The 25377-nt window shown below is 36.9% G+C and overlaps 1 protein-coding gene across 2 annotated transcripts in view; it reads right to left on the bottom strand.

The window, feature by feature from the left end:
* Positions 1-1147: 1147 nt before the first annotated feature.
* LOC110116471 (DNA (cytosine-5)-methyltransferase CMT2) overlaps positions 1148-25377 on the bottom strand; it is a 119259-nt gene continuing 95029 nt past the window's right edge. Inside the window, exons 16-22 of one of the 2 annotated variants that reach the window (XR_002305445.2) lie at positions 24009-24115; positions 23817-23921; positions 12585-12628; positions 12422-12491; positions 12233-12336; positions 12011-12156; positions 1788-1921 (exon numbers count right to left, since the gene is read on the bottom strand). Coding sequence is in view for 1 of the 2 variants with exons in the window: in XM_020850036.2 (XP_020705695.1) it covers positions 1744-1921; positions 12233-12336; positions 12422-12491; positions 12585-12628; positions 23817-23921; positions 24009-24115 (608 nt within the window). In the remaining variant the exon portion in view is untranslated. Of the gene's footprint in view, positions 1922-12010; positions 12157-12232; positions 12337-12421; positions 12492-12584; positions 12629-23816; positions 23922-24008; positions 24116-25377 lie in introns of both variants that reach the window. The other variant, XM_020850036.2, reaches the window with a different exon arrangement.

The raw sequence follows: 25377 nt of genomic DNA, 5'->3' as shown, positions 1-25377 counted from the left end.
TGCTTAGACAAGGCAATGAAACCAAAATTATAAGTCAAAAAAAGAAGAAAAAAAATCATGTGAATAAATTTTGTTGGTAATTGGTTGAAAAATTAATTATTATGAAAATTTAATGCTCATTATAAAATTAAAACATATTAATATAACTTAATGTATTAAACTCAATAATATCTTATACTATATTTATTAAATTAATTCATTAATTTATTTACATCAAACAACATTGAACCGACTAGTTCTACAAAACTGAGACCAATTCAACAATTCACCGAAAGAAACCGATGGTTAAACTGATTCATGCTAATTTGATACTGACAATTTTAAATATGAATCAATCCAAGCATATGAACAGTTCACATTTGAATCAATCAAACAGACCAGTCTAATCCAGTTTTAAAAACTATGCTTTTAACAAAATAAGCAACGAGAACTTAATTTCAAAAATAAAATCCAATCACTTAAGCACATATAAATCAATTTCATTATCCGTTAATAATTTAGGCTTCGTTTGGGATGGTTTTTGTACTGCTTCTTAAAACGGCTTTCTAACACAATTTTTAATTTTTGAATTAAAAAACTAGTTTAAGAAGCAGGAAGAAAGCTATCCCAAACGAAGCCTAAGATTCGTTTGCAGTAAAAACGTCGACAACTATGACAAAATCACAATAAGTGAAATCAAAGTTTGAGCAGGCGCTTCTGTCATCAATCTCATTATTGAAGCACAATCAGCCATCTGTTCAGGGCCTGGCTTGAAATAATATCTTATACTATATTTATTAAATTAATTCATTAATTTATTTACATCAAACAACATTGAACCGACTAGTTCTACAAAACTGAGACCAATTCAACAATTCACCGAAAGAAACCGATGGTTAAACTGATTCATGCTAATTTGATACTGACAATTTAAAATATGAATCAATCCAAGCATATGAACAGTTCACATTTGAATCAATCAAACAGACCAGTCTAATCCAGTTTTTAAAACTATGCTTTTAACAAAATAAGCAACGAGAACTTAACAATCACTTAAGCACATTTAAATCAGTTTCATTATCCGTTAATAATTTAGATTCGTTCGCAGTAAAAACGTCGACAACTATGACAAAATCACAATAAGTGGAATCAAGGTTTGAGCAGGCGCTTCTGTCATCAATCTCATTATTGAAGCACAATCAGCCATCTGTTCAAGGCCTGGCTTGAAATCATACAGACAACTCACTACAACTGAGCTACCAGATTAAGAATATAACATAAGTAAAGACTATCTCCTCTGAATCTACGACATTAAGAAAATATTTCATTGCAATGACAACAAAATCCAGTCCAAAAAAGAGAGGAATTTTGGCGCTACATCTTATAACCTACGAACCATTGAACCATTGATAGTGCTGCAGATAATAGCAGATTAAAATCTGGAACAGTTGAATGCTGAAGAAGTTATGCTGCAATCGGTAAGTGGAAAATATATAATCATGTTGGAGGCTTATTGGAGAAGAATCGAAGAATGAGGCAATGGACAAGAAATGTCAGGAAAACTTGAAGCAGATTTCTTTTAAGTGGCCTAAAGAATCAAGCAAGGAGTGGAGAATCAAAAGGAAAAAAAAAATTCTGATAGTTTTCTTTTATCGGAATAGATTAGAAGAAGATTGATCAATGGTCAGCTCAACAATTAACCCACTAAATTAATAATGGATTTAAGGCCGTTTCACGTTAGAATGAAATGTCAGGTTAAGAGGATCATTGTTGAATTCCAGAAGAAGAACTCGAAGGCTGCTCTACTGTGTCGGAAAAGGCAAACTTTGGTGGGAGTGTCATAAGGTGCCCATCTCCGCTTTGTTTCATCCATGCCAAACCCAAAGTATAGCCCAATACTCGGGCTACAGGAACAGCAACAGCATTACCAATCTGGCGGTATCTGCAGGTTCAATAAAATTTATGAAGGAATTAACGCTAACAGCAAAAAAGAGCTGAAAAACCAGAAGAGCAGTCGTTATGAGATGTGGCGTAGCTATGAATGAATGTTTCTCCAAAGCAAGAGCAACAAAACCTATATCGAATTACATAATTTAAATTCGGAAATTGCATGCCAAGTTGTACCTTTTCATTAAGGAAAATGCCTACGGACAGCAAGGTGCGAGAGGATCTAAATTTAAAAAGAATAAGAATGCCCAACAAAAGAATGACTTAAATTAAGGAGGTATTTATTGAACCTGGAGTAGCATACAACTCATTACTGATGTCATAATCACAGAACATGAATGCGGAGAATGTCAGTATAAAAATTTAACTCTAGGTTAGAGTATTTGGATCATTTATGATTTTTATGCGATGAACAAGTATGAGATGTTTGATTGATATAGATGGCAGCATGCAAGCATTCCACTGATTCACATTGTTTGACTAACTCCAGCAAATAACCTTAATTCAAAGTGAAAATTTAGGCTTTGTTCGAGACGACTTTCTTACTATTTTTTACAATTGCTTTCTAGTACAAAAAAAAAAAATTTTTGAACTAAAAAGATACTTTAAGAAGAAGAAAGAAAGCCGTCCCAAATGAAATCTCAGGCACCATTTAAGACGGCTTTTTCACTGCTTCTTAAAGAAGCTTTCTATACTAGAAAGCTGCTTTAAGAAACAATAAGAAAGCCATCCCAAAAGGCTTCATTTGAAACAACTTTCTTATTGTGTTGATTTTTAAAGAATAATCACAATTTCTATTTTGTCATTACTGTTTTGCTGCTTACAAAAAATTTTATGCTACGAAATTTCTTTTTATGATAATTTAAAAAAAAAATTATTTTTTCCATGACAACTTTAAAACCGCCCCTATAAAAAAAAAATAGAAGCCATCCAAAATGAACCCTTAATTTTATCAAGTTAAGGATTAATACCGCATCGAAATAAGTTGGGGATGACGATACAAACAAAAACAATGATTCATCACATAAAGTATGCTTCACGTACATTACTGTTACATAAATGGGTTAGCGTCATCGATTACGAGTTAGTATAGAATCAGAAGACAATTCAGCATCAAGTTCACAAATAAAAAAAATAGTTTCTATGGGAACTCCTAATCTCTTCAAATCATACCCTTACCCTTGTTCTTCCTCAAAAGAAGAAAAAAAAATTAAATAATTAAAAAAAAAAACCCATTGATCTTCCTCATTGTTACTCTTTACAAGTTTCTATTAGAGGTTTAAGAAGTATCTCCAAATGAAGATAAAACATAAATCTCTTAGGGTATATATAAAAGTGTAAACTAGCAAAAAGATCCATAAATTATGGTAGATCAATACTCAAGTAAAATGAGAAAAGAATCAAAATGAACCATCAACTCCTTATGAAGGATCAAAATAGTCTCCAACTATTTTGAAGGCACAATTTGGTCCCTCTAATTCCCCCAAATGCGATTTTTTTTTTGTCTTGCCATCTAATGATTTAGAAAAAGCATATGATAAAGTTCCAAGAGAAGTGCTATGGAGAGTTGAGTCAATAATGCTTATATTCAAATCATTAAAGATATGTATGCAGAAGCTATTACTTGTGTTCAAACACAAAGTGGATTGACCAAGTATTTTTCTATTTCGGTTGGGTTACATCAAGGATCAGCCTTAAGCCCATATCTTTTTGCTTTAGTCATGGATGTTCTCACTAGACATTTGCAAGAGGATGTACCTTGGTGTATGCTTTTTGCTAATGATATTCTTCTTGTTGATAAGACTAGAGAGGGAGTTGAAGGTAAACTTGAATTATGGAGGTCAACCTTAGAGTCTAAAGGTTTTCGCTTGAGTAGATCTAAAACGAAATATATGGAGTGTAATTTTAGTAGTAATAGACCTAGTGAGGGGATTGTGACTTTGGGCGATCAAGTCATTAATAAGAGTACACGTTTTAGATATCTTGGATCTATTGTTCAGAGTGATGGTGAAATAGATGGGGATATTATCAGCAGAATTCAAGTTGGATGGTTGAAGTGGAGGAATGCATCAGGCTTGTTATGTGATAGAAATGTACCCCTCAAACTTAAGGGAAAATTCTATAAGATGGTAGTGAGGCCTACAATGCTTTATGGTGCCAAATGTTGGCCATTAAAAGAGAAGCATAATACTAAGTTAAGTGTGACAGAGATGAGGATGCTCAGGTGGATGAGTGGCTTTACCCTTAGAGATAGGATACGAAATGAGCATATACGTGAAAAGGTTGGAGTAGCTCCAGTAGAAGATAAGATTAGAGAGAGTCGCCTTAGAGGGTTTTGTCACATAAAATGGCGGTCTTCCAATGACCCGGTTAGGAGAGTAGAGGTATTAGATTTGACTTATGTTAAGAAAGGTAGGGGTAGACCTAAAAAGACTTGGTTAGAAAATATTAGGAATGACCTTTCTTTATTAGATTTAAACGAGAATTTGACTTTTAATAGGACACAATGGAGAAAAAAGATTCATGTAGCCGACCCCACGTAGTGGGATAAAGGCTTGATGTTGTTGTTGTTGTAACATTTCCAATAAAACAAATATTGCTAAGTAACTAATCTAACGGAGAAGAGAGATGCAACAATGTAGTTTAGAAAGTAATAAATATGTATAGTTATGTCATTTAGAAAAATGTGTAGTTATGTCATATTGTCATCATCAGCTATCTAACCCACAAGGAAGAAAAGCCATACGAAATTAATGTGAAGTTTTATTCTTAGAACACCCATTTCATACCAAACCTAATGAGATATACACACACACCAAACCTAATGGATTGATTTGCAAATCTTGAATAAGCAATAATCTTTGCAAATAACCCGCACCATGCTTTCCTTTAGGTTTCAAGTTAATTTTTTTTATATATAAAAATAATATAAAATAATTTTAATTATAATTATATTAATCAAGTATAATTAATTATAATTATTATTTTTTAATTAATCATAATTTGTAAACTAATTATTATTAATTAATTATATTTTATTAGAATTAATTAATATTAAGTTATAATTAATTTTAAATTAATTATAACTTATTATCTTAATTAATTTTAATAATTTTAATTAATTATAATTAATTAATTAAAAATGATTAATTAAAAGTAATTATTCAATTAATTGTGATTAATTAATTTTAATTATAGTTAACAAAAATGCTTGCCCTCCTACCTTGGTCTACGAGCCTCCTTGCCTTGATCCACGAGCCGCCGATCCCGAAAGTATTATTTCTAAAACTTAGATTCTCGTTCTCGTCGTTTGCGATGGACCGGCGAACCACCTATACGCGCTCTCGTAGCACGGTAGGAGGGAGCCTGATGCGACGCCTACAACGAGGCGGGTAATCACCTAAAACTCAGATTCTCGTTCTCGTAGTGTGCAGCGGATCGGGGAACCCCCTATACGCACTCTCGTAGCATGGTGAGAGGAAACCCAGTTCGGTACCTACGACGAGGCGGGTAATCACTTTAAATCTCATTTTCGGTGTTTGCTGCGAACCAAGGACCCACCTATACATGCTCTCGAAGCACGGTAGGAGGGAGCCCAGTGCGACGCATACGACGAAATGGGAAAGCCCTATACACGCTCTTGTAGCGTGGTGGGGAGATCTACCTGTGCTCGCCTACGTATACTGTTGAAGACCTCATATACGCTCGAGTAGCATGGTGTAGTGGTGGGATGAAAAAATGTATGGCCCGATGTCCCCCAACACCTACCATACACGCTCGAGTAGCATGGTGGGATGGCCCAATCTCTCAGATTTTTCCCCTAAACGGGGGAGATGCCGGGAGGCTGCCGAAATTTTGGGTGAAATGTTACTGTACTTGGACCTGTTTGAACTCAAAAAGGACATGCACTTGAACTTGAACCTGAACAAAACCTAAATGATTTCTAAAGTTCAAATTCAAATAAAATAAAATCAAATTGTGACTGAATTCAAATCAATTTGAACATGAAATTGTACCTGCAAAGACTTCAGAAGACTTTGAACAAGCACTCGAATATGTACTTTGAACTCGAACTGTGCAACATCAGGGGACCCGAACATTTGAACTCAAACTCGAACTCTATTTGAAAAATGAAATGAATTGAATAAGATCACTCGAGCTTGCTACTTGAACTCAAACTGGAACAAGATGTGGAGAATTAAGGAATTCAAATTGAATTCAACCTGGACCCAAATTCGACATGAACGATAAAGAACCTGAACCTTCAAGAACAAGAAGGGACTCAATCTTGCATTTGATCCGGACAAAGAACTTGAATTCACACTGGAACTCACACTATACAACATAAAGTGGGAGCTGTAGACTCGATAAACCCGAGTCTAAAAGAAACTTAACTCGGACTCAAACATACACAAAGTACAAAAGCTTGAATCATGTGCGAGGGAGTTCAAATTACAAGAACATTCATATAACCAATAGTGACTGAAAGTACGATACAAGACCTCAATGCATGAACTCATACGACAATCCCTACAAACAAATGCAAACGTCAAAACTACCACCTGAGATTGGTGAAAGGTGGATATGACGCATAAATAATGGCTCGTCAACGAACAATTCCAGGAGCTCGTAGTAGATACAACGGTCCCCTGCAAATTAATACTAGGTATATTGTAAGTACAATGGCCCACTGTGGACACAAATATGGATATCATCTACGACAACGGTGATTAAGATCTATAAGTATTTCGAGTACAAGGGCAACTTGATGTACGAAAAAGAACACCACATGACAGAATGGAGGAGATGTTTAAGCGAGTTCGAACTAAACTTCTTGATGTTCCAAAATTCCTTCTCGATCCTGTACTCAGGAAGGAAAACAACTCCGGCATCAATAAATATCAGAAATATTAAATCCACTACACTGATGATCTTAAAAGGAGTTTTCTTTAAAGCAGCAAACTTCAAAGTCTAAACGAACCCCCCGGTGAATGAGAAGGGGAGGGGGGGGTCAACATCAAGGTGATAAGGTGCCTCGCCGCACCAAATGCTACGCCACCGAATCTGTAACATATATACAAGCAGACAGAAGACGTCTATAACCTACAAAAAATCATCATCGAATCTGCAATACTCATACTATTGGACTGTATAAGCTCTTAAATGAAAAGTTGTGTGCATCCAAACGATAGTTATATGCACAATTATAATTATTTCAAAGTACCCCTGCACGTACACTACAAATTGTATACACATAGGTACACTAAAGGGAAAAATATAATCTCGACCCGTATGGACCCCGACGAACGTGTTGTAGGAACACACGTGACGTCTAGGGATGTTACGCAGGTCGACAAGTGAATTCAAGTTCGAACCCGATCCTTCTATATGGATAAATAGAAGTCGACAGGGTTCGAACCAACAAACAAGTATACGTTCGCGACGGCTGGTATATTTGTTTTATTGCATTCATATTAGGCCGTCAAGGCCTATAACAATAAGAATTCACCAAACAAAGGCACGAAGCCTACAAGAAACCCGATCCTCGATCAACAGTTTGGTCGAGTCGACAGGGTTCAGTCAACAAAAGGAAAATGACCCCATGTATACCCCGATGATGGCTGTGTTGAACGCTAATCTCAACCAGAGGGGTTCACAAATATTTTTAAATGCCTCCCAAAAGTGCACTCAAAATCCATAACTTCACAAAATCCATAACTCAACAAATCCCAAATTCCATATATTTAAAATCAAAATTCAATCCATCAATCACTCAAACCAAAATCCATCCATCATCCGCAACAGTTTACCGAGGTGAACAAATTCAAATAAAACTTCAGCTCACAAAGAGCTAATGCCTAGTCGAAAATATCATTATGATCCATTCTCAAACAATCTCCTGCGAGTAAGGACGTGGTACGCGTCCTCTATTCGACGGTTTTGCCACCAAATGGCACCGCAGGATAAACGGTTATGACCCGGAGTCCTCTGAACCAAGTGATTTTGCCGCCAAATGGCACCACAATATACTGATTATGGCTGGAGCCGATACGCCCCTTAATGATATCAAATCCTTGAGATATGAATCAATAGGATATGATTGATAAGGCACAAAGTCCTATGTTAGCTAAGGTGGATTTAAATTTGTCCCCTTAGACAAATATTCCCCTCAGGTCTACGAGGTCCCCTTGGACGAGGCAACCCATGGCTGCCGACAAGGATCCTTCTATCAGGTTGGGTCGACTATCTCATCTGACTAAGTAGACCAGTGACCATGATTGTGACGCCCCAGACATCCATAGTGAAAGGATTCGTCTGACATTCTGATCGAACTCCATTCCAGTTGTCTTGCTCGGACCTGAAATTGTCAACCACATATAATGAGCTTAAATAGCCCAGCAGGTCACCAAAGCCTACAACTGAAATCAAAGCACGATACTGCTATCAATATGCATGTCAGTCAATCAAATCCATAACAGTCAATGGTTAATGAGTCTATACAGCGGAAATCAAATCAGTAGTCAATGCAGTACGGAAATCAATAGTCAATGCAATCAATAGTCGATGAAATCAATAGTCGATCCGATAAATCAAACTCAATCAATACACGTCAATCCCGAAAAAGTCCGTACTCAGAAGAAAGTCAATCAATCCGTCAAATCAGTCGATATCGAATCAATCAATCAAATCAAATCAATGCTATCTAGTCAATAAAATCAATCGGAAAAGCAATACAATAAATCTCAATCTACCATATCAATAAATCAAATGCAACAAGTCAATACAATGCAGAATCAATAGTATCAATGAGTCTATAAGCAGTATCAATAAATCTATAATATCCATATCCATAGCATCAATGAATCAATACGATATCTATAGCCATCCATATCCATATCAGTGCTCAGTATTCAATAGTATCAATGCTCGGCAATCAATCGATGAAAATCAATAAAAATCATACATACAGTAAATCCGATCAAAATCAATAAAGAGAAATCATAAACCAATAAATTTCCCGTAATGTCAATACAATAAACAGCATTTCAATACAATAATACTGAACAAGTACAAAACAACTCGCTATGTTGCTGTTGTAAATCCATATTGCTGTTGTAAGATATCCATACGTTGGTTTCTATAAAAAGAGTCGTCACTCTATGCCCGTCGCCGCCCGTCGGCATATCTAAAACCCCTTATGATCTCATCCAATTGTTGTTGTAAATCCAATATTTAAAGGAAAGCCCGTCAGCCCACCATCCTTGTACAAGGTCAAGTCAATTCTCCAACCAACGTTCAATCAGGTTCCACTTGTGTTCCAGTATCATAATAAAATCAATAATCAATTCAATAAATCAATATAAGAACAATGTAGAGCAATCACTATCAATATTCACATTCAAGCAAGTGCAATCTATCAATTCAGACAAATCAGAAATCATACGAAAATCAGGTAATCTTACACAAAAAATCCTACAAAATCACAATTCATCAAATTACAAATAGAATGTTCACGAACAACAATATAAACTATTTATTCTACTGAATCCACATCAAATAACATCCTGATATTTTTCGTATTCAATTAAAATCGAGTAAATCAATTCCGACCGGATAAAAATCATCGTAGAAAATACCTCAAATCTGTACAATATCATATTTTCATAACATTCTAAAAAGTTGTGCGGTTGAAAGTTGTTCAATAGAAATTTAGGTCCAAAATTCAACTACGAAAACACAAAGACAGATCACCAACCCAACGAATCAAAACTCAATATCTCTGAAAAAGCAGAATAGGATTCGAGTCCTTATCCGAGCATCTACACTTTCCCAACAGCGCGTCGGACGAAAAAACGCCTCCGCGGCCTCCGGAATCCGGCTTTCCTTCTCTTTTCCTTTCTCTTCTCTCTCTTTCAAAATCAGATAATTTTATAAAAATGATTTTATCTCTCCTCAAACGGCTGATTGCTTTATAACATTAGTCTTGAATCGTCCTGGCGATCGCGACATTTCCGTTCAGACGATATGACCAATTTCCAATCGTACTGGACGATACAGGACGATAATTAATTTGCCAAAACCCCTTGCTCTCGGGATTTTGCCATACACTGATCGTCCCAGGACGATCCAAAATCGTCCTGGACGATCCAGTCCAGAAATCATTCCAGAAAACACTCCAGAAATCAGCTGTTTTCAATGCACTGATCGTCCTGGACGATCTCAACATCGTCCTGGACGATCCTGGGAGGAAAATCCAATTCAGAGGAACAGTAAGGGAACGAGGTCTCACAATGATGGCCCGAGATGACGAAACCATGGGATCTTGATCGGGTCCATCATCCATTCCCCCACCAACCGCTTTAAGTGTAAGATGGTGTAATTTCTATAAATATCAAATCTTTCAATCCTTCAAACTTTCAATCCAAAACCCACGCTGCTACTATATGCTAGATGTGTATTCTCTACGTATCTGATAGACGACTAGTCTTAATCGAAAGTTCTCTCTCGTTATCGGGAGTGGTAATTAAAGTCCTCACAAAATGAGGGCGAAATATCTGGGCAGTGTCTTATCTACAAACACATCTGCCTTCCCAAAATTTACCCCGGAACTTATTCCGTTAAAACTCTCTCGTCAAAAGTAAAAAACACAATATGCACAGCGGGCGGAGGCCGGGGCCGAATTTTTGGAGCCCACAATTACTCATATTAAATTTTAATTAATTTTTTTTAACTTTTCTTTACCCCTTCTCCACTATTCATTGCTCTTCGACTTTGCCTCCGCGTGATGGGTAGAGATTTGAACGAATAGCTAAATAACTTCTTCACCTCCTTCGACGACGTTCCTTCCTGTCATATCCAAAATTACAATTTGTCGTTTGTCTATTAGTTTAGGATTAACAATGATGACAGGAGCTTGCTCGTTGTGAAGGTTGCAATCGTTCTTCCGTTTGCACGCTTCTTAGACCAAATCGATTGCAATTGGAAGTAACGACGCCGATGGGAGCTTGCTCGTTACAAAGGTAACCATCTTTCTTCAATTCGAGCACTTCTTCTTTGCTTGTTATGATACTACCCTCCTGTCCATCTCACTTTTCTTTTTAAAATTGATGCAAGACCAAAATACTCCCATTTGGAGTTGAGGGACCAAATTGGTTTCTCAAAATAGTTTGGGACTATTTTGATCTCTCACAAAGAATTAAGGGATCATTTTAATCCTTTTCTCTAAGTAAAATGCACAAGGAGAAGAGGTAGATAAAAGTCTCTTTGATTAGTATTGAGCAAACACTTGTACAACTGAATTTAAAACCATAGACAACACTCAATAAAAATGAATTAAAAAGAATAATTCATAGAACGAAGCCCAATGATGATCCAATCTTCATCAACATCCACCATGTCTATAGAACTAATAAATGCTTACCTTTATTGATGTGTATGCTCTTCTTTCTTAGCTGGTAAATAATTTTTGAGACTTTATTTTTTTGTGAGCAAACGATTCATTGTCCCCATTATAGAGATACGTAATGGCCCTAAAATTAAGAAAAAAAAAGTTTTCTCATGGCAGTTCTCCCCTCTCCTAACCTCCCCATTTCCTTATTCCACAACATAGCACCTCATTAAAGAGGTATATAAAGATAAGTTCTCATCATCGACAACTACTACTTCACAAGTATACCACTGGTCCAAAAATTCATGATCATCATTCCTCTAGTAAAATTATGAAACGGCTGAAAATTTCAGCCAGTAATAGTAAACCATTTAGATGGACACATTGGTTCAGGTTTAGCTAAAAATTTGAGATCAATCTCCAAATTAACAAGCTGAACTTTTAGATGGCGTTTCTATTCTAGCAATTCTTAGGCCACTTAGCCTTCTCAGCTTGAGATTGAATCTAGTTCATATTTATTCTCAGAAGTGAAAGAATGTGATTTCCTGGTTTATTAGCTGGAAAATACAATCCCACTCATCAGCGAAAGAAAAGTTAAACATTTTGCTTGAATATTTGAGAAATTTTAATTTTGCTCATTAATATCAAGCCAGCTGAAAATATAGATGAGATGGCTACAAACTATTCCTCACCTACCTTTCGCTATTTCGATCCCATCACAAATAGCAAGCCATGTTTAATCAGATTGCGCTGAGATTGTTCTCAGCCAAGGTTTGGCTTATCTGTTCCAAATGGCCCAAATATATTCCTAATCTTGCGTTGATATCTACAATAGTATCTTGCTGGAAGACCAAAAATGCAATTCAAGAATCTCACAATATTTGAAAATATGAAGAACAAAATGTGAAACAACATTACCGTTCTCTAACGGACCCGCAAAATCTATAATAATCTGGAAATCCTTGCAACCTTGCAGTCTCTCGAATAGTTAGAACTCTGTCTTGCTCAGGATGTAGCACAATCTGGAAACAAGACAATTGGAGTTGATGCCTAGTTCCTTGAAAAGATGAATCTAAAAAACTACATAAAGAATGACGAGAAAAATACCTGGCAATGGCTGTCAGGAACTGTTAACACAGTTGACACTGCATCATCCCACCACAATCGAGCAAAAGATCTGCATAAGGAAATGTTAATAACTGGCTGAGAATCTCACCAGTGAAATGTGAAACAATTCAAGGATGAAAATATTTAAAAGGGCTAAAATAACCTTAATGACTTTCCATTCGAATAGTTGATAGCATAATTTGGTACCTGAGAAAAGTTACAGGCCAATTATGGATTAGTAAATCAATGCATATATAATAATTATTTTGTTCCTTCTAAATAATGTGAGGAGAGCATCTTTGTAATCGCTTTATTATCCTTTGATAGAGCAATGATTCTCATATTTCTTATGATGCGGACATCCGACGGTGGTTGTTAATCAAAGGAAGAGACGGAGATCAACAACGTCCGAGATCTCTCCATTTTTATGTTAATTTATTAATTGTATTTTTTTATTTAATTATGCATTTTTCATTTTTACCCTTAAAAGTCTTGTCCTATATAAGCCCAATGGACAAAGTTGTCTTTTAGTTTCATTTAAGACCTATATATAGAGGACCTTGCTATTGTATGGGTATGGAGTTTTAATATTAATTTTGTTATGCACTTTTGTTCCTTGGGAGGACTTAAGTGAGATCCCTATGGGAGGGAATCATATTTTCCACTAACCGCAGGATGGGTTCGGGCTCGTGGCTTGAAGTCTCTTGGTGAAGGGCAATGTATCACCCGTCAGCCGCAGGAAGCATCCGAGCTCACGATTTTATCTTTCTTTCCCTGAACTCCTATTCTCCTTCTCCCTTGACTGCCGGACATACCCCTCCATAGCCGCCGACCAAGCTTCCCTCTTCCCTCCTCCCACTCTATAAACCGAACACCACCACCCCTTCTTTCTCCTCCACTCGTCGGCCATAAGTCCCACCACCGGCCTCAAGGATCCTTTCTTCCCTACCAAAACCTGCCAAAACCTTCCTTTTCCTCCTAGCCGCCACTATCAAACCCTAGTCCTCACTTGACCGTCGGGCATAGTGTCTCTCTTTGACTTCAAATCTTCAAATCCCAAATTAATTCCTTTCCATATGCGGTGTATTTCAATTTGGACAAATTTCAAATTCAAATTTCAATTTTGATTAAATTGAGAGTTTTACCTAAATGAATTATTTGTTAATTTAGAAAGTTATTCAATTTGAATTCAAATAAATTTTGAATTTCAAAAACTTTCATGTTTAATAAGTTCTACTTTAGGAAACCCCTCCAATTACTCCCAATCTGAATTAAGTTTCAGATTTAATTATCAAACTCAATTAATGCTTGATTCACATTCATTGAACCTAGACACCTCCTCCTACCCTCTCTCTTGGCCAGCCCCCCTCTCTCCCCTATTTTCATTATTTCCTTCCTTATTAAGGAATCCAATTTGGGGAATAATTAATCACTTCTTATCATTCCCTTCATCTTATTTGAATTTCAAATTCAAATCCCTTAATTAAGGGATATATGAAATTAAATTTCATATTTTTAATTTTTATTTTCCACCATCCCCCACCGTTCTACATCATCTTTTCCTTTCTGCAAATTCCATAGATCACCCCTTATAATTCTGTTAAAAAGGGATATGCTTCAGGTGTGATGAGAGATTCACACCCGGGCATAGGTGCAATTGGGCCCTTCAAGTCTTGATGGTCTATGAAGGGGAAGAGGAGAGCAAGAACAAACTAGAGGTTGTGGAGGAGGCGGAGCAATTACATTTAGATGTGGCAGAGGTGTCTCTGAACGCCGTGGTAAAATTTACCCCAAATCACACCATGAAGATAAGGGGCCAAAATGGGGAGCAACTAGTGGTGGTTTTGGTGGATAGTGGATCCACTCATAACTTCATCTCCAACTAAGTCGTGAACCTGTTAGGATTGAAGCTAGTGGATGTAGGGAGTTTTGGCTTCATGATGGGAACAGGAAAGGTAGAGAGGAGTAAGGGAATTTGCAGGGGGTTACTGCTAGCGCTCCCAGGCTTACAGATAGTGGAGGATTTTCTTACCTTGGAATTAGAAAGCACTAATGTCATCCTTGAGATGAAATGGTTACAGGTCATTGGAGAGACCAAGATGGACTGGAAGTCTTTGACTATAGAGGTGTAGGTGGGAGGGAAGAAGGTGGTGCTATGAGGGGATGCCAGCTTATACAGGACCATGGCCTCACTCAAAATCATGGTCAAGGTGATACAGGGAAAATGACAGGGCTATTTGGTAGAGCTGTAGAGTTTGGAGGCAGTCCAAGAGTCTAAGACAGACTAGATCCTTGAGTGTGCACATTAGATGCTACAATAGTTTCCGAAGGTCTTTCAGCAACCCAACGAATTACCACCACCACCATTAAGTTGAAACAGGAGAGCGAACAGGATGAGGGACTTAGGAAGATCAAAGATGAGTTGTTGCAGAACCCGAATAGTTAGCCTAGCTATATGCTGAGGGGAGCCCAGCTGCTATATCAGAGATGATTTGTTCTATCGAAGGGATCAGGATACATTCCCAAGCTACTACGGGAGTTTCATGGTAGTGCAGTGGGAGGGCATTCAGGAGCGCAGAAAACCTACAATCAATTAGCAGCTGAATTATATTAGGTGGGATGCGCCGTGATGTAGAGGATTGGGTAGCAAAATGCAATGTGAGCCAAAGTCATAAGTACCTAGCCATGTCAAAAGCAGGGTTACTACAGCCACTAGCCCTAACGAAGAGGGTATGGGAGTAGGTGACGATGGACTTCATTGAAGGATTACCACGAGCCGAGGGGTTTTTGAAGATACTAGAAGAAGTGGATCGTTTGAGCAAATATGCACACTTCATTTCCTTGAGGCACCCTTATACGACCATTGTTATGGCTATTGTTTTCATAAAGGAAGTGGTGCGCCTGCATGGAGTTCCAAAAGCTATTGTGACAAACAAGGACAAGGTGTTCCTTGGAAACTTTTAGAGAGAGTTGTTTCAGTTACAGGGGCAATTCTAAAGAGAAGTACAACATATCACTCCCAAATAGATGGCCAGGCAGAAGTGATAAACAGAAGCATAAAGACCTTTTTGATATGTTTTGCATCTGACATGCCAAAGAGTTGGGCAAGGTGGCTTGCTTGGGCAGATTATTGGTACAATACCTGGTACCATTCAGCAGCAAAGACCAATTCTTTCAGGATTCTCTATGGGAGAGATCCACCCCATCTGATTTATTATGGGAAGAGCAGCACACTTGTGTCCAATGTAGAGCAGTACTTAGAGGAGAGGGATAGCGTATTATATGAGCTCAGGGCACATTTGTTGGGAGTTGAATAGATCATGAAGAGGAGGCTAATGAACATAGGAGAGAAGTAAACTTTTAGCCCAGAGATATGGTTTACTTAAAATTGAGGCCCTACAGGAAGAAAACACTAGCTAGGAGGAATGAGAAGTTATTCCCATAATACATTGGGCCTTGTGAGATATTGGAACGCATTGGAGCTGTAACCTATCGCTTAAAACTATCACCCTCATTAGCTTTGCAACCAGTCTTTCATGTCTCACAGTTGAGAAAGACGATAAGAAAGCAAATACCATCATTGTTAATTTCGACATTAACAGAGGACATGGAGGCCATTTTGAAACCTCTGGAAATAACGGTGGTGTGCAAAGGGGAGGCTGAGGCACGGGAGGTGCTAATCATGTGGAAGGATGTGCCAGAGCATGACGCCGCATTGGAGCCATATGAGACAATCAGAAGACAGTTTATGACCTTTCACCATGAGGACAAGGTAGATTTTGAGGAGGGGAGTATTGTTATAGGGGAAAACACATCAGGTTCAACCCCCCATGTGGAGCCCAACAAAGATTTAATTAAATATACTAAGAGAGGAAATAAGGAGGAAAATAAGAAAGGAAATGATTCTAATTTTAAAATAGAGAAAGAGAGGGAAATTAATTAAGGAAGAGGGTTGTTTTTGGAAGGAATTAAGGAGTTTATTTAGGGCTGATTATAGGGTTTATTTTTCATGTTTTGTTTGGAGAGTTTGTTGTAATTTTTTTCTGGAGTTTTCTTGAGGGCTTCTTAGCATCATCTAGGTCAAGTGAAAGAAACGATCTACCTCTCTAATAGTATATCATTGTATCTTGTTATGGTGTTGAAGTTTTAACACAAAAAATTAGCAGTTGATTCTCAATTTCTGGTATTTTTATTGTCTTTTCTTGTTGATTTCGTCTTCAAGGCATATCAGACAACAACCTGATATGTAATACTTAAGTGTATGTCTACATGTATACATGCATATAAATAAACATGACTGAAATTTGTATCAGTGTATTAGTGTATTAGTGTATAAGTAAGCATAGCTATATAATTCATATTTCATGTTTTAACAAAATTGCATGTGATGGCGTATGTAACATACTCACATCTCACAAAAAATAGTGTGCACAATGGTTGCATGAACCATGATGTAGGCTAATAATTATCATCACATAAGATTCCAAGAGTAAATGCCACACATATAATAATTTGCTACATAATTAAATATGCATATCTAACCTCATTAACTCATAGAGTGACCTAGTCAAACCCCCCCATGCCTTCTTGCGTGCATAGAACACCTATTAATCCAAATCATTAATTGATAATATCCTCTGATAGCCATTCAACTCATACAATTAAATTGGTTCTCAATCATACCTTCTAGTTTTCATGTTACATATTGTTGAGATATTTGCTACTTAGTTTTGCAAGTTAAATATTTTTGCAACTTGTATGTTTTTTATGATTACAAATATTATTGATTTGATTATTATTTATCCTAACATATTTTGGAAGAATTGTTTTTGCTCTTGTATGTACTAACATTTCACGGAAATCATACTTCGGATTATTGAAGACTTCAAATCAAAGATCAGTTTAGAGTTTATTGTTATTAAAGTCTGTATTTTTCATTTTACTGAGTCTGAGAGTGTGATTGTAATTGAGTGACTGAGCACACACACACCGGGTGAGAGTTTTAAAATTCATATTTTTAAACTGATCGTATTGTACAATATCACTTCGTACGGGACGATCTACAGTTATTTCTCCCGACGGGCAGTTGAACGAACAGAAATGAAAATATTTTTTCTAAGTATGAATCATACGGGACGATGTTATCGTTTGTACAAGGACGAAGGGCTCTGTTTTGTCCTCAAACGAATATCGTATGGACGATATTAAATTTCGTACATGAACAAACTCCTCTATTTTGTCCTCATACAAAGATCGTACGGGGCAATATTAAATTCGTAAAAGGACGAACTCCTCTGTTGTGTCCTCATACGAAGATCGTACGGACGATATTAAATTTTGTACATGGACGAACGCCTCTGTTTTTTGTTCTCATATAAAGATCGTACGGGACGATTTCCATTTCGTTCCAGGACGAACGTCTCGGGTATGTTCTCGTTCATTTCCTACAAATGTTTCATACAGACGAAAATTGACTTTTCTAACTGTTCGTCCCGGACGAACTCAGTTCGTATCGGACGATGATCGCGTACGAAATGATTTTGTATTGATTCACAATTGGTCCGTACGCAATAGTATTTGAATTGTTCATACGTATGAACATACGATCGTATTGTACGACCGTGTATGCTCAAAATTGAAAAATTCAATTTTCTGAATGGTTTTTCGTGTCTTTTGTATAAAAGGTCCATTAAAGACTGACTTCAAAATCTTTTGCTTCGTGATTTTTTAAGGGCATTTGAAAGAGGGAGTGTGTGAGAGTGTTTGAGAGAGATTTCTTGCTAGTGAAGTGTGAAGGGTTCATAAGGTTACTCAAAGGTAAGGATCTCTGTGTGTGAATTGTATTTTTCACTCTTCCTCTTGTCTTTCTAGATTGCTCGTGAGAAGATCTTTAAAGAAGATCTAATTCTCTGCTGACACTTGGAAAGTGTGAACAGCCGACAGTTCTTTGCCAACACTTGGAGGGTGTGAAAGGACGAAGATACTCTACCTACACTTGGAGGGTGTAAAAGAACGTAGGTTCTTTGCCTACACTTGGAAGGTGTGAAAGAACGATGGTTCTCTGCCGCACCGGGCATTGGTGGAAGAGAGTTTTGTAAAAGCTTCTCCGAATTGCTGTGGGGATAAAATGAGAGTCACTTTTGATAATAGAGCAATACCTGAAGAGAGAGTTTTCAGGGAGTGGATGTAGGTCGTGTTTGACCGAACCACTATAAACCTTTATGTCATTTAAACATTGTCGTTGCCAGGTCCCAAGTCCTGGATGAGAAAAGTGGAGGGTTGCGTTAGGTAGTCGTTAGCCAGCGTAAAACTTGTCAAATTGTGTTAATGCTAGGGCGTCCCCTGGAAGCAATGCGCTGTATGGCCTGAATACAGTGACAAGTGTGCAAGGGCCGCTGCACCGGCTCCCGGGTGCAGTGTTAAATAGGGAAGGGTTCCCACATCAAGGACGGATGTAGGCAAAGAAGCTAGTCCATGAAACTAAAATTAGGATAGGAACTTGGAATATAGGTTCCCTTACAGAAAAATTAATGGAATTAATAGATATTATGATTCATAGGAAGTTAAATATTTTGTGCATTCAAGAAACTAAATGGGTTGAAGAGAAGGCTAAGGAAATTGATAGTTTAAGATTTAAACTTTGGTATTCGGGTATGAGTCGTACTAGAAATGGTGTAGGTGTTATTATAGATAAGAGTTTAAAGGATAATGTTATAAAAATTAATAGGATTAGAGATAGAAATATAGCTTTAAAGATTGTTGTTGATGATAAGATTGTTAATATTATAAGTGCTTATGCTCCTCAAGCAGGTTTGGATATGAGTTCTAAATTAAATTTTTGGAATGACTTAGAAGAATTAATACAAAATATACCTCTTGAAGAAAGAGTTTTTATTGGAGGAGATTTAAATGGACATGTTGGTAAAGAGGTAGATGATTTTAAAAGCATTCATAATGGCCATGGATTTGGAACGACGAATGAAGGTGGCAAGACCATATTGGATTTTTGTTTAGCTTATGATTTTCCAATTGCTAATACCTTATTTAAGAAAAGGAATGAGCACCTCATCACTTATAAAAATGGATGTAGTACAACCCAGATTGACTATTTTCTTATTAGAAAATTAAACCGTTTAGATTGCAAAGATTGTAAAGTTATTCCGAGTGAAAATTTATGTACCCAACATCGATTATTAGTTTTGGACTTTAAGATAAAGGGGCATAAAATAAAAAATAAAGTAAAACAATTTTCTAGGATTAGATGGGGGCATTTAAAGAATATTAACAAAAATATTTTTGGAAATAAGATTTTAGATCTTAAGATTTTGTACGTGCATGAGGATGCTAATATTATGTGGGAAAAAGTGGCTACTGATATTAAGAATATTGCAAAAGATGTCCTTGGAGTATCAAAGGGAAAAGCTCCCAATAGTAAAAATAGTTGGTGGTGGAATCCTAATGTGCAAGAAAAAATTAAAAATAAGAAGCTTTGTTATAAAAATTGGTTTAATTTTAAAAATTCCGATAATTGGGAAATATATAAAGTTGCTCGTAAGGATGCTAAGAAAGCCATATGCGATGCAAAGACATTAGCTTTTAGTGATTTATATAATAGATTAGATACTAAAGAAGGAGAAAGATATATGTATAAGTTAGCCAAACAAAGAGATAGGAGTAGTAAGGATTTAGTTCAAGTGAAGTGTATTAAAGATGAAGATCAAAAAATACTTTTCTTAGAAGATGATATTCAACAAAGATGGATGAGATATTTTGCTAAACTTTTTAATGAAGATTGTGAAAATAAGATTGACTATAGTGACCTTAGCACCCTAGATGAAAATAAAGATTTATGTTTTTATCGGCATATTAGTAAAACTGAAATTAGAGAGGCTTTAAAGAAAATGAAGGGTGGAAAAGCTGTTGGACCTGATGATATCCCAATAGAGGTGTGGAAATGCTTAGGAGATGAAGGAATTTCATGGCTTACTAAACTTTTTAATACTATTTTGAAGACTAAAAAGATGCCAGATGAGTGGAGAATGAGTATGTTAATTCCTATTTTTAAGAATAAAGGTGATGCACAAGATTGTGCGAATTATAGAGGTATTAAGTTAATGTGTCATACTTTAAAACTATGGGAGCGAGTTATGGAGCATAGGTTGCGGCGTCATGTCTTCTACGACGACCTCCTGGAAGTATTTTGTAGAAGATCCATTATTTCTGCATCGAATCCACCCTTTCACCAATCTCGGTGGTTGGACGATTGCATCTGCTGTAGGGGCAGATCTTTGGTTGTTAGATATGAGTAGAAGTCGTACACCTTACAACTGTTCGTTTTTATAGTGCATTGACTTGGTGGGGATTGTTGTATCTACTAGGAGCTCCTAGAACTGTTCGTAGGAGACCCATCGTTGCCTACATCATGCCCACCTGTCACCAATCTCAGGTGGTTTGATGATTGCATTTGCTTGTAGGGGTGCAGATCTTTCTTTATTGGTCTCCGTATTGCCATCTCAATCAACAGGCATTGTAGAGACTGTTGTAGGAATTCGTACATCTTTCATGTGCATCGGGACTTCATCTCCCACTTGCAATTTGTTGTTAGCTTGGACGACCGTGCATTTGGACTTTGATTTGTTCATTTATCCAAAGCACCGTCCTACGCATTCCGCATAATACTAAGTTAAGTGTGGCAGAGATGAGGATGCTCAGGTGGATGAGTGTCTTTACCCTTAGAGATAGGATACGAATGAGCATATACGTGAAAAGGTTGGAGTAGCTCCAGTAGAAGATAAGTTTAGAGAAAGTCGCCTTAGATGGTTTTGGTCACATAAAACGGCGGCCTTGCGATGACCGGCCGGTTAGGAGAGTAGAGGTATTAGATTTGACTTATGTTAAGAAAGGTAGGGGTAGACCTAAAAAGACTTGGTTAGAAAATATTAGGAATGACCTTTCTTTATTAGATTTAAACGAGAATTTGACTTTTAATAGGACACAATGGAGAAAAAGGATTCATGTAGCCGACCCCACGTAGTGGGATAACGGCTTGATGTTGTTGTTGTTGTTGCTGCTTAATTTTCTGCAAATTATCTGTTGTGGTTGAAAAATTCTTTTAAAATTATTAATTAACTTGCATCAGAATTTTTATCGGTTTTCTATCTTCCCCCCCCCCCCCCCCCTCTAAGCCTTGGGACATAAGCTTAGGTTTAACAACCTATTCAAGAATCAACAGCATACACGACTATGGTTGTGAACTCTTTCCGAATTATGAGTATCCTAAGCAATAACAAAACACTTCAAAATTAGAAATATTAAATATACAACACTATAACTTCCTTTTCCTGAAGACAAAAAAAAAAATCTTTGTTGTTATATTTTTCCATCATTGGTTTTCTTCTCTTTTTCCTTCACAAGTTTTTCTATTTTCTTACTTAGTTCTTTGTTAATCTTGCCTCCAGCGCTCGGCAACACCCAGATTATGCCTTCCCCCTCACCCCACGATCCCACGCTCGCTCTAGCACTGTCGCAACTACAACGAAGAAAATCAGGGAACATTATGGGATTTTGGTTGCTAGAGTTAATTAAATCCCCAAATCCAAGGTTATTTACTTAAAATATCTTTTCAACCATCCAGTGCATGTCCTTACAAGTGCTTTGTTTGACATTTATATTGCCCTTGCTACAGTGTTTTTTATTTTTAAACAATAATCCAATTTTCTTAACTTAGGAAAAAATACAATTTAGATTTAATTTTCTAACTCTCAAATCCTTCACATTTAGGCATATGATATTATATATCAAATTGCTTCATTTGATGAGTAGAACACAATGACATATAATTTGTTGAATTTCGTGAAAGTTGAGATTTTGGGGTATTTTAAATTGAGCCAAATGTGGCCCATACCTGATCACATGTGGATTTTACAGGCTCCCTCCAATTAGTGGAGCCTTGCCTCTATCATCTCCCCATCCTTGGGTACAGGCAACACAAGTTCAGTCGCCCTTGGGTCATCATACTCACGCACCTCTGTCACCACCAACTCTAATTTTAATCGTGAGGAGCAGGCTTCATCACCTCATCTTCTTCTAGTTTACATTTGCGTATGACAACCTTCTTTAACCTCTTAAATCTTGGCTTAGCTAATTAGTAGGGTCAAAATCGTCCATCTTGAGCGAGTCAATCACAAGTGCTAAAGGAGAGGGCAATGTAGCTGCTCAAGCCACTATAAATTAGCAAAAATAATGTGCCAAGTCAGATCAAGGCAATAAACAGGATTCTATACAATACCCAAAGCTACCTTAAACAAATGGCAGTAACTTCTACCTACTCTCCTCTTTTTACTATTTAGTGATAACATTTAATACTCACCTTTGATTTAATTGTCCTTTTCACAAATCATCTTTCAAAGGGTTAAATGAATCGGGGAACTAAATGTATACTCCTACATGCCAATGTAGGTACCACACAAATATCTAATAGGTCCTTAAAGGAGACTTGACTTGAACAATCACATCTTTAAAGAGGAGCAATCACCAAGAGGAAAGAAAGTTAACCAACAAGTTGGTCAGTGCCATCTCACAAAAATATGGCCACTCTCCCAACAAGGACACCATATGGGGACTCACCTAAACTAATCAACTTGAGGAATCATCACACTAGGCAAATATCCCAAGGAGACTCATCCGGGTTGGTTTGAGCCATAGATGTCACTCGTCACAATAGAATCCGTCCATCTACAAACACTCTCCATTGTCGGAACTACTAGTAACTAGTCAAGTACCAACATCATCCTAGCTACAAGAACACAACTCAAAGGCCAAAGTTACAATCTTTTACACTTGGACAAACCTCAGCCGTTGCAAGTGTCACCCGGAGAAGTAAGAACAATGGGAGGATGGTAAGTTGACCAAGAGGAAAAATAATTGAATTGAACTACTGCAAAAGAAAAAAAGCACCATCTGCAATTTGAGACCAAAAGTTCTTTCGGTAGAAAAAAACAATAGACTCAGTCAGCAACGAAGACTGCCAAAATAATGATCTCTTAAAAGATAATAAGTGAAACCTGTAAGTGAGTTTAATAATTAGGCCAATAATATGATGTGTACCAGTATCATGTGTCGGTAACATAATTGCATGACTTCATTGATTAAAAAAACTGGCATTTGGCAGAAAGGAAGCCACATCCGCAAAAAATATCATGATCAAGAAATAATTTTAGTCTTGAACATGACCTAATATGACGAGGAAATGCCTATTACTTTTCACAAACTAACTATGAAGTGGAGAAAAAGAGAAATTAAATAAATTAAATTATTAGGAACAGATTAAATAATTTTAAATTAATTCAATAAAACAGCACATACTTAAGATAAATGTAGAGGTCAAACATCTTACCAATGGTCTCCCAGATGGAAGTAGTTTTCGGTCTATGGATGGGTCAAGTTGTGCTTTATTGTCTGCACCAACAATAACACCCGGGAGATCCCTAAAGTTTGCTCCCTTCAACAATGACGAGATTTTAAGGTAAATCCAAAAACAGTTATTGATTCCAAATGCAACATAGAATGCACAATTCTCTAAATCAACCTTTCTATGTGGAATTTGACATACGCGTAAGTAGTCATCCTCCCCCAATCGTAGAGGTCGATGGTCATACAGCATAGGATTAGTGGTGGTTACTGATCCCAAATGCTCTGCATTTCATAACAAGCTTGAGAATATAAGCAATAATTGAAAAGCACAAAGTCCAGCATTCAAGTTGACTTAGTTTTACGGATATGAAATTATTTATTTTGCTGGCGTAAAAAAACAATAAAGAAGATAAAAACTACAACGAGATCCATTGATCCTCCCACGTCAAACATAAAGCAAAATCTGACATAATGTCCCTTGGAAGCACTTAGACTGCTACGATGGAATAATTGAGTTTCAATATAATAATACATATACAGAACCGACAAACGATAGTTTAATGGTCAAGGCTACCAAGTCAAGAGAACTTCCACGATCTGTCGGAAAGTTATCAGCAATTTTAGTTTATCAATATTTAAAACTAGCCATTTTAGTTTATTCTTTAAAACCTGTTGGAAAATTGTTTAAGGGTCAAGGTTACCAAGTCAAGAAAACTTGCAGGATCTGTTGGAAAGTTGCTAGGCGGCATTTTAGTTTATCAATATTCAAAACTACCTATTTTATTTCTTTCTTTATAACCTGTGATTCTCTACAGCTAAAAGAGCATATTAAACTCAGTTTGATGAGATTCGCAGCATTACAATTTGATACATTCTTATAAAAATTAAAGAGTCAGTTAATCCTAGATGTTAGAACAATTACGCCAATGAATTCTACTTTTGCAATCTATATGCAATAGAGGTAGGACTATAATACTTGATATTTTGAAAAGTGTTGGGGAGAGATGAGGAGTAAACACCACAATGACAAAACAAGCAAAAAAAGTAAAAGCGGAGGAAAAGTAAAAGACACAAGGATATAATGTGGAAAACCGCAAAATAAAGAAAACCAAGGAGCCACACCACACCAAGAAATCAACTATGAAAATTGGGAGAAATAAGTACATATCTCTCTTCTCTCTCTCATTGCTTCTCTTATCACATGCACAATTCTCACACTTGCCCTATCAGAAACTAAAAGAGTAAGCTAAGAAAAATAACTCCAAAGGACGCAACCCTTGAGAAAACAAGAAAGAAAACCGTCAAGTCCATCTCGCAGCGCTACGGCGCCAGTTTGAAGTACTGCGGCGCTCAAGCCTCTGTCTTGAACCGTTGCGGCACCATAGTCTTGACCGTTGCGGCATCATATATAGGCCGTTGCGGTGCTCTACTTTATGTTGTTCATAGCTGAGGCGCTCGGGAACACAACGTCGGGGCATTGTAGGGGAAAAAATTTCGGGTGCAAAGCATCCGAACACAAGCAGGGGATCCCTAGAAAACACGAC

The sequence above is a fragment of the Dendrobium catenatum genome, unplaced genomic scaffold (genome assembly GCF_001605985.2).
Source record: "Dendrobium catenatum unplaced genomic scaffold, ASM160598v2 fragScaff_scaffold_390, whole genome shotgun sequence".
Classification (NCBI taxonomy): Eukaryota; Viridiplantae; Streptophyta; class Magnoliopsida; order Asparagales; family Orchidaceae; genus Dendrobium; species Dendrobium catenatum.
This window is presented reverse-complemented; position numbering and strand designations above follow the sequence as displayed.